Source organism: Echinops telfairi, unplaced genomic scaffold, assembly GCF_000313985.2.
Source record: "Echinops telfairi isolate 266 unplaced genomic scaffold, ASM31398v2 ScPeMD7_7475;HRSCAF=8513, whole genome shotgun sequence".
Classification (NCBI taxonomy): Eukaryota; Metazoa; Chordata; class Mammalia; order Afrosoricida; family Tenrecidae; genus Echinops; species Echinops telfairi.
This window is the reverse complement of record NW_022111379.1, coordinates 6,197,657-6,208,776: the sequence shown is the minus strand read 5'-3', so window position 1 is coordinate 6,208,776 and position 11,120 is coordinate 6,197,657. Positions and strand designations below refer to the sequence as shown.

At 41.6% G+C, this 11,120-nt stretch overlaps 1 protein-coding gene across 1 annotated transcript in view; it reads right to left on the bottom strand.

Annotated features, from left to right (window-relative positions):
- The window catches only part of LRRC49 (leucine rich repeat containing 49), a 149,360-nt gene that overhangs the window by 81,806 nt on the left and 56,434 nt on the right, over window positions 1–11,120 (bottom strand). Inside the window, exon 8 of the mRNA XM_004712013.2 lies at window positions 7,512–7,573. Coding sequence (XP_004712070.1) covers window positions 7,512–7,573 — 62 coding nt within the window. The remainder of the gene's footprint in view (window positions 1–7,511; window positions 7,574–11,120) is intronic.

Here is an 11,120-nt window from a genome sequence, read left to right as displayed (position 1 = left end):
TGCTAAAGATAAAAATTCCTGAGTCCCACCTAAAATTAGTAAGTCACAATCCATGGGAAATGGGCCCCAGAAAGCTGCATTTTGGCAAGACCTGTTATGCATTTCATAACAGAAGCCCTGGTGCCATTTAATCTAAGACCTGGAGGACAACTCGGCCTGACAGGAGAGTAAACATGTTATTAGCAGAGTACATGGAATGCACAATGACTGAGTGGACAGCAGGAAGCATGAAATGGTCAAGATGACAAAGGGAGTTTAGTGAAACAAGAAGAGCAGAGGGCATTTCAAGAGAGAAATACGTAGGGGAAGGTAGCAGGCTCTTCAAGCTCCCTCTTCCATTCTGTTCTATACTACACCAGGAACCACACGTGAGGCCAACAGTCCTAAACTGATATTTGACTTTGCCTAGTATCTGACTTTGCCTCTCCCAATGACAGTTCTAGAAGCTATAGCACCACTCCTGACTAGCCAGTCAAGGCACAACAATCAGATAGCCTCTCTTTCTGCTTGCGATTTTAAAGGAGCCATGGTGGCACAGTGGGTTGCACACTGGGCTGTTAACTGCAAGGTCAACCAGTCACTTCTCAAGAGAAAGACAAGGTTTTTTACTCCTATGACAAGTTAGAGTCTCCTGGCCCACAAAGCCTCGAGAACGACATTCCTGATTGGAGCAGTCCATGCACAATGAGGACTGTAGGGCTGGCACCAGCACAAGACATGACTTCCCCTCAATTACCCACAGGGTTATGGGGGACAATACTGGAGACACAGGGTGGAAAGTGTGTCTGGTCCAAGCCCCCTTATAACAGGGTGAATCATGAAGGGAGCACAACAGAGCGGCAAGGGGAGAAAAGTCACAAAGTCCCTGCAGATCCCCAAAAATAGACTTCTGACCTGGGGGGCTGTACTTGGCACCCTACCAGGGCTGGTTGGGGGGCATTCATAAAAGTCACACTATTTGTAGGCATACACACACACACACGTGTATATATATGTGTGTAGGCACATATATATATGTAGGCATATGTATGTATATACATATACATACATATATATATATATACATATACATACATATATATATATATATGTCAGGATAAGCAATCCTGAGGAGAAACCAACGAGACTGATGGTTCAGGGGTAAGGGCATGGGAGAGGAGGAGGCGGGGGGGAAGGGAGCAGAGAGCCAACAAACTCAGGGACAGGGGAACAACAAGGGATCCAAAATTGACAACGAGAAGGGTGTAGAATGCCTGGTGGTATTTGGTCAACTGTACTGTAGCCGAGAGGAAATACTGAGAGCCGAATTAAGGGTGAACATGTTAGTGGGGCAGGAGGAAATAGAGGAAAGAGCTAGGAGGTAGAAGCTATATATAGAAGCATAAATATAGACATGTATATATGTAAATATAGTAATATATAAAGATGGGATATTGGTCTATGTACATATATTTACATGTTAAAAGTATTAAGGTAGCAGACGGACTCTGGGCCTCTAATTAAGTCTTCCTTCAACACAAGAACACTTTGTTCTAATAACCTGGCACTGTGTGATACTCAACTTCCCAACACAATCGCTGAAGACAAAATGGGTGCATAAGTAAATGTGGTGAAGAATGCTGATGGTGCCCAGCTATTAAAAGACATAGCGTCTGGAGTCTTAAAAGCTTGAAGTTAAACAAGTGGCCATCTAGCAGGGAAGCAACAACGCTCACATGGAAGAAGCACACTAGCCTGTGTGATCATGAGGTGTCGACGGGATCAGGTATCAGAAGATCAAAAACAATTATATCAATGTGAAGGAAAGGGGTCAGAGTGGAGACCCAGAGTTCATCTATAGACAGTTGGATATTCCTTCATGGAACGATCACACAAAAGGGACAATTCATCCAGGGGGCGGTATGGCACAAAAAAACACAGAATATTTCTCAAGTTCTTTAATGCTTCCTCTCCCACTACCATGACTCTAGCTCTCACAAATGCTGCTAGACCAGAATATGTACATTTGTACAGAGAAGTTCTTTTGGCGCATGGAATCCAGGATATATAACTCCTTAGATATAGTAATGGGAGTATTATCATCAGGATGGTGCAGGGGGAGAGACAAGAAAGGGTAACTGATAACAACGATGGATGTAGCCTCCATCAAGGGGGATGAATAACAGAAATATGAGTGAAAGGATACAGTGGGCAGTGTAAGATCTAAACATTATAATATATAATTTATTAAAGGGTCACGAGGGTGGGAGTATGGGGGAAGGCGGGAAAAGAGAGGAGCTGATATCAAAGGGCTCAAATAGAAAGACAATGCTTTGAACATGATGATGGCAACATATGTACAAGTTCACTTGATATAATTGATTTATGGATTGTTATAATATCTGTAAGAGTCCCCAATAAAATGTTTTTAAAAAAGAGAGAGAGAGTGACAGTCTTGGAAACCCACAGGGGCAGCACTGCCTTATAGAGCTTCAATGAGTCTGAATTGATTTGATGGCACTGAGAGGTGCTATTGGACAAGCCCAGGACTATTAACCACAAAGTTGGCGGTTCAAGCCCACCGACCTTTTCCAGATGAAAGATGAAGCTGTCTACTCCAAAAAAACTTACAGCTTCAAAAGCCTATCTAGTGTTGAACTGACTCAAGGAGCTGAACCGACTCAATGGCATTTATCCAGTTTAAAAAAAGGACTTGTTAAAACTTTCCGCACCACAGAATGAAAGAAGAGAGAGACTGAAGAGAAGAACGAAGTATAAACTAATCTTGTAATAAAACAGCTAGCTCACCGGAAAGGGGTTGAAACTGATTGAACATTCAGGTTTTGCCTGCAGGTCATAAACTATATTATGAGGGCAATAATTTCGAAAACTTTACTTTGGGGGAGGCAGGGTTAGGGATAATGTTGCATCAAATAGTAACGTCTGAATTAATCATTCTCATTTGGGGGTGGCAGTTCAGTGATCCCCAAATATAGCATTAAATGGCACAGCAAGCTCCTCTGAAGAGAATTAAAAAAATAAAATAAAATACAGATACAGATCCTGGGCCTGCTCCCAAATCCACTGGAGCAGATTATCCAGCAGTGAACCAGAGGCTGTACTTTTAAGTGTGTGTGTGTGTGTGTGTGTGTGTGTGTGTGTGTGTGTAGCCTCTTTGGAAAAAAACACTCAAAAAGGGGGCAGCTGTGAGAATGCTCTTCCCTCTCCATCCTCCCCAAACTCTATGAAATGACTGGACATGAAAGTATGGAAATACCCACAGCAGAACTGGAAACTGGGAACAGTTCCATGAGCAGAGCGGAGCACTAAGGCGTTTCAGGAAGATACAAAGCAGGTGGAATCAGTAAAACCCCAAATCGCTGAAGAGCCTGAAACGAACGGGGTCATTCCAGCGTAAAGGAAATGTTGCCGGTAGCACCTGAGACCAATTCCTAGAGTGTTGGGAGACGTGGATCGGTCTTCTAGCTCAGAAAGAAGTGGTAAGAGTTTTTTTCTGCTCTTTCCATGAGTGGGCAACTTCCATATTGTTCTCGGTTTGAAAATAATAAGAGAAAAGACGGGCAGTGCGCTCGGTGAGTTTGGGTGGCTAAGATGAATAAGGGGGCCCAGTTCCCAAAAGGCAAGTTGTTTGATTAGTAACTAAACCAGTTTCCATGAGTCAGTTCCGACTTAGGATGACCCTGTTGGACAGAGTAGAACAGTCCCATAGGCTTTCCAAGGCTGTACATCTTTATGGAAGTTGGCTGCTTGGAGCTTGCCACCAAGTGCTTAACCACTGTGCCACCACGATCCTTTCCTTGACTGCATCCTATAGGAAAACCTAATTGGGTAGAGATCTCCCTAGTTCCAAATCTTCCATCAACACAGACAGATGTACTCTGCGTTCATGGTGACTTTTAACTTACGGCGAAGAAACAAATCTAAACTGTCCATCGCGAATCATAAAAAGAAAGAAGCAGGGTATTCTGTGCTTTGTTCAGCTTAAGAACGAACACAAATACTAGCACCACCAACAAAAGTAAACTATGTGATTGAGAAACTTTACAATAATGATATCTAGTACTTTTGAGATGCCCGAATATATCTCATCCACAAAATAAGAGTAAACAACTAAGAGTACTATATACAATCAAACTACTTGGAAATTAGGATTATGAATGCCAAGAGAAAGAAAATCATGCAGAAGAAGGGTTAATACTAGAATCAATAGGCTGAAGAGTGAGTGAGCTATAACTATCACTTTAGGTCCTCTCAACAGTCGCTGCATATTTCTCCCGGGGTTACGATCACAATGCTTTGGTGAACCCCTTGGGTACTCCAGGGCTTACAGGAGGGTCAATGTTTAGTGGTGGGAAAGGTGGATGGGAGAGGGTCAGATTTGCACTGAGCTTGCCAAATCCACTTTGTCCATGTTGTGCCCCTACCTGGAATGTCCAACCATCCTTCATTAAGACCTACTTAGCGCGGCGTAGAGCTCAGCTCTGGAACCATCATCCTCTGGGAAGGCTTCCTTGACACCCTTTCCCAGGCTGTGCTCTGCTAATATCTTTACTTATCACCACCACTAACTTTCAACACACTGGCCTGTCAGTACTCATTTGTGCTGTCTTCCTCATTAGACTCTGAAAGCTCTGAAGAGTATTTAAACAGGAGCACTAGTTCTGTTTCGATATATAGAAATGGATACATGTTACTCATTTTCTAAATACATCTTGCATGTCTGTTGATGGAACTAATGCATTGTTCTACTATCTCTAGGGAAACATGCAAAAAAGGTTCTAACCACTAAGTCAACCAGATGGTCAACTCATCATGAAATCCAGGTACATAGTCGTTAGACATCTCAGGGTGCCATCACAGTTTAGAACTTCCTGAATTTCCACAGGGCACCTTAGAGTTATGCGAAGAAACAAACAGATCACTAAGAACCCAACAACTTGGTTGAAACTTACGAAGCTGTACTATGTCACAATCAACACGTTTTGTCCCACCAACATGGGTGGATATGTATAACTGAATGTTTTCATTTGCAGGATGTCAGCAGAAGGTTTCCCAGAGGGAGCTCTGAAAGTACTTTCAACCTTATCCGCTGCTTCTTAAGTCCTATGCTCCAGAGAGGCCCATGAACTACATACTGAAGCAACTCCACGGTGTCAGTCCCACAACAAGATACAATTGCAATCACTACAGACCACCTGAAATCCCAGTGAGCTGAGATATTTCTGGCTTTATTACAGTTCACATCATTGTTTTTAAGGCTTGTTCCTGTGAATTTCCCCCTCTCAGACCCAATATATTCTGTATCCCATATCTCTTGGGCCACTTGCATCAATAGGGCAGAAAATGTACTTAGCCTCAAAAGCAGATCAGCTGGAAGCATGAGAGGAGTCTAAATGGACTCAATGACTGTGTTTATGGGGCCTAACAGAATAAAAGTCTTGAGATAGTTGATTTGCTTTTATCTCAATTTCTTGAGCAATTATGCCTTTTAAATAAATACATGTATTTATTTAAATAAATATATTTATTTCAAAAATATATAAATTTTAGATTAAAATTTTAACTAAATAAATATATACTTAAATTTAATTAATTTAAGTTAAATAAATATAAATTTTAAATTAAAATATTTAAATATATATATATATACACACACATACGTATTTGCTCACCCAGCAAAAGACATGATTAATAGAAGTACTATATATAGCATTTCTATTAATCTTTTCTTTATTTTGCTGGGTGAATGAAACTTATTTTCACACTGGGGAGAAAATATCCTCAACACAAGTAAGCGAAGCCAAGTCCCCTGTGGAGCCATGAGTTCAGAAGTTCTGGGATCCTGGGGCGGAGGGACAGAATAGCCTTTATACGGACAGTCCCCAGGTCTGTGTAAATGCCAGAACTTAAGACTTATGTACAACCTGTAGTTACAAACCAATCCCTATGAAGTCAATGGTATTAAATATTCTATGTATATGCAATGGTTAATAATAATAAATAGGTGCTACTCTGAGGCTTGAATCAAGGCAGTATTATTACTATATTAATATGTTATGGATGTTTGGAAGTAATTAATTCCTATTAATGCTTCCATGAATGGAAAGATACACTATGTCTTCCAAGACAAATATTTGACGAATTGACTTTGGAAACAAACCGTACCAAACTGTTGCAATTCCCCTTACAAATTCCATTTACAGACAGATTGTGGAATTACTTGTCCATAAAACAGGGGTTGCTTCTCTACTCTAGTCTATAGCGCTCTCTGAATCATTCCCCATAAACAGGATGAGAAATAAGGTAAGTGGTCCATTTCTATCATAAAAGCTAGTATTTCACACATGATGAGATATGCTAATGATCATGAACAGTCTTTAGGCAGAAACGTCTGAAGGGAAAGGAGTATCTCTTCTCGCGTCCTCGGAAAGAAACCTATCCTTCCTCTACAAGATGGGCAGCTGGATCACTGCGCTCCAGCATCAACTAAGAAGCGCATGAAAAGCCTTTCAGAACACTTCTGATATTTTCTTACCACCGGAAAAAAAAGAGAGAGAAAGAAAGAGAGTATTTTCTTTGAAATTATGCCTATGTGTAAAGCTCACCATCTGGAGATAATCTCTGCTTCAGAGAAATACTATAGGGAGATGGGGTTAATACTTAAAGTCTGATGGAGGAGGGGAAATATGCAAACAGAAAAACGCACAAAAATTGGGTTGGTTTTTAATAATCAGAAGCACAGACCCAGAGTATAAGAAGAGATATGCTGTAAACTCTTTTGGTATACTTAACTGCATTCTATGGTCTCATAAAAACTGGTTCAAAGGACAGTTTTGAAAGTGAAAGCAAGAATTTAGAAGTAGTTCTAAAGCCTCCTTAGAACTAAGGGGTGGGGAGGGGAGGGGAGGGGAAGAGTGGGGTCCCTTGCACATTGAAGTCTGACTGCCTGGCTCAGCCACAGCTCTGCAACCTTCCACATGGACACTGACTGGGACATCGCCACCATAGAAAGGGTAATGCTTTAAACTCCGAGAAGGCAAAATAAGTCTGCATATTCTAATACTATGTCCTCGCAGCATTACAGAAGGATGCTACATTAGAGGTTGGCTGTGGCCTAATTAGCAAGTGGCATGGTGACAAATATAGCCCTCTGTATTAAAATAACTTAGTAGGGATCCACATTTTATATGATAATCTATGGCAGAGTCTAATTGAACAGACTAGTGCAGTGAATGTCAAACAAAGGACGGCGAGCTGGACGGTGAAACCCCCCTGTACAGGCGTCTTAGGAAAGGGCAACCGGAGAGCACAATGAAATCAAGAGCCCAGGCTAGCCTCATTGCATCATTCTAATCCACCGAGGGCTTGGTCTTCCACAGAGAACTCTGTCCTAAGACCGTCCTGTCATTTGCCGATTTAAAACCTTACATGTCAATACCACTCTCCCAGGATTTCTGAGTTCAATTTAGAAGCCACACAATCAAGCTATGAAGACAGAACAGGCCACTTACCTAGAGATACTGTTGAAGCTGAGAAAGAGACGTTGGAGGCAGGGCAGATTATCCACATCTCTCTAGAAGGAAACAGAAAGCAAAAACAGATCAGCCGAAAGGACAAAAAGCTAGCAGAGTCTTCATGCTCGGCTGATGAAATATAGCTTTGTGGCTCCTGTTTCACTGAAGCCTTGCGACAGCATTGATTTCTACCGGGCACGAAGCTCCATTCTTCTCCACTGCAGTTTCAATGGGAGGGTTTCAGGGCATCCGCAGAACAAGCTGCACCACTCACGAGGTAAAGCGCACGGAGGGAACACGGCGAGATGCTGCCGCTAGCCTCTTTAAGCATGCTTTTGGGAAAGAAGCCAAAATGCTTCTTCAGCATTTCAACTGTAGCTCAGAGCTAGGAGGACCAAACAAGTCACTTTGAAAAGAAGACCGTTCAAAAGATTTCTGTTTTACATTGATGTAATTAGCTTTCCAAACAGGAGTGAGAATCTCAAAGCCATTTATTTCACTATTCTCAAACCCTCGACATCTACTACTTAGTTACAAATGAACTGATAGATACCTACTACAGTGTTCTTTCCCCCCACCCCCCTCCCTCATAAAACTTACAGCAGATCAGAGTCCCTGTGTGCCATTTAAGGGCACTGTATGGGCAATTACTAAGCTAAGCAAATATCAAGAGGTCCTTGCAAACCTGGTCAGGAATGGGAGAAAAATGTAAAGCAAAATTCACAATCACAAAAAAAGAAAGGACTTCTCAGTCTGATAAAGACTGGTAGAGCCCCCAGGACTAAGGCACTTTGTGTTAGTCTAGGTACATTAGAGAAACAAATCCACAGAAACTCATGTGTAAGAGAGAGTTTTATATAAAGGGTAAGTGCACATCAAGAAAACATCCCAACCCAGTGCTGCCCAAATCCACAAATCCAATATTAACCCATTAACCCATATGTCCAACACCAACTCACAAAGTCCTCCTCCATCTCACAACACACACACACACACACACACACACTGAATCAGTGAACATGTAAACATCTCAGCGCTGGCAGGGGTCTCTACACAGCTGCTCCAGCACTCAGGGCTGGATCAGGGTAAGTCCATGTGGCTTCTCCTTGGGGATGTCTTGCAGGAAATGAGCCTTGCCAGGGAACTGGCTAAGGCAGCTGCACCCTGGTCCAACCATCAGAAAGCAAGAGACCGGAGACCTCGAAAGGCAAGGCTCACAGAGCCATTTACCTCCCCACCCTTCAATTAACCCCACATGTGTTCATCAGCCAGGTTGACACAATAAACGACCTCCTCCTTAGATACTCTTTGAGCCTGGAACCGAAAGTACCCCAAGGGGGATCACCTTACAGCCAAACAACAGGCAGGCCTATAGCGAGGATCCTTGTGAGGAACATATAAGGGAGCAAAGCTCCAAAACAAAGCTCACAAGGCAGGAAGGGGCAAGAAAGTGTGGAATGGATACTGGGAAACCAGGAAGGAAGCAGGAAGAGGCTGTCCCATCTAGGGCACTGCAATAAATGCTACAAAACACAATGGCTATGAATTGTGGAAATGGAAACAAATGCTCTATAAACTTTCATCCAAACCCCAGTCCCCCAACCCCCACCAACCAGGTTCTTGCAACTGGAAATCGGCCCCAATTTATTTAGGTTCAGCACCCCAAAGTGAACCACTGCTGCCTTAGCAAACATTGAAATGCCTAAAGCTACTTAATTTCAGAAAAAGACATAAACCTTCTGGAAAGCACATATTGTATGTTGGAATAACAGAATCATAACAGGAAGTTTAATAATTATTCTATCTACAACCTCATTATTCTCATGAGAAAAAGTGAGTAGTCTAGGTGGTCCCAGGGGCAGGGGAAGTGATGGGGTTGGGAATTTCCCAGGATTCAACTGTCCTGGAGGCTAAGACAGGGCAAGATCCCAGTTATCCTGACTTTCAGTGTTCTGCTTTTTAAAATATAACACACTGCCGCCTTTCATTTAACCCTATAATGCCTGAATTCTTAATTTATTCTTCACTTTCATAGTTATCGATATATATTAATATATACATTTTAATTAAGTGTTATGAAAACGTCACGCTCAGCGTTATAGTGATAAAATACCTTTCATTTTTAAAGGCAATGTAATTTATAAGTATATGCATATACATGTAAATAAAGATATTTGATATATTATTGTGGTCCATTTAAACATACAGCAACATTCGTATTACTGTTTCCATAGGCCATCATCTTTCCTCCTCCTCTTCTTCTTCTCTTTTCAAATGAGCGTTTCCAAGTCCACATTGCATTAAAATACAGACATGCTCAGCTTTTCTAAAAGCTGTCCATTAATTTACTTTAAAATATTGTCATATAAAAGAAATGTTCAAGCGACAGAGTCATGGCAGAGCCACTTCTTCCAAGTTTGGCCGAGATGTCTTGCACAGGAGCAGGGGACCCGGCACCCTCCAACCTCTCCTCCGTGCCTTATGGTCCAAGCAGTTCAAAAGGAATACTCTTGCCCATGAGCAACACGCTGGCTCTGCATACTAATTCCTGTGACATTGCCATCGTCAGATCCATTCCCCCAAAGACTGTTCACCAGTCAGAAGTCAGTGATTGTGAGAGCTTTTGAAGCTGCTCAAGCAAGAGACTAGGGAAAGCAGCCACCTTCCCTCCATGGATAGTGGGCTCATCTCACCGGCTACCGTGCTCAGATACCGCCAGAAATGAATGGGGCTAGGGCTCATTTTATTCCAGAACCCCACTTGTTTCTGTTTTGTTTTGTTTGCTCCAGCAGAATTGAAAGCCCCCTCTGTACTCTTTGGGATCTCTTCAACCAAATTCTCCCCACCCACTTCAGACATTTCTGGGCAAAAGCAGAAATGCTGCTGACACCCCTCTGGGAGAAGTGGAAAGACGGCAGAGCCTATCTCTCCTTGGAGTCAAGCCGGCTTGAACCGAACACTGATCTCTTTGAACAACCACCTATGGCCTTCAGAGACTACACTTACTTTCATGACACAACTACTCTTGCTATTAAAATATAAATTCATATTAGGCTATCATTTGTAAGGAAAAAATTTAACATGTATTCAATTTCATTATAGAGATTTATATTTATGAAATAAAACTTCAGCAAAACACCTGACTCTAAAATTATGAACTGTCATACCCCCAATGAAATGCTTTGACATCCTTTCAAAAGATGTTTACAGCATTAGGATACATAAACTACACATCAATTAAACTGTTAAAATGAAAAGATACACTTAGGCCTAATTGAATAACTGAAAATCAGAAGTTTTCCAGAACTTTAGAAAGTAAAATACAAACACTATTGTTGCTCCAAATTTTACATCTGTATGAAAAATTATAATTTAACTTTTCTAACGTTTCTGAGGTATGCTTTTGTTAGGACACTTTAGCACTACATCAGACAAAAAGAAAACATATTCATCCTATAAATTACCTGTGTGTGTGTGTGTGTGTGTGTATATATATATATATATATTTTATTTTTTTTTCTAAACAGGGGCAATAAAAACCCAAACTCATTTAAAGCTACTAGGGGATGGCTCCTTTAATACGGGAGAGTGAACCAAAGAAGGAAG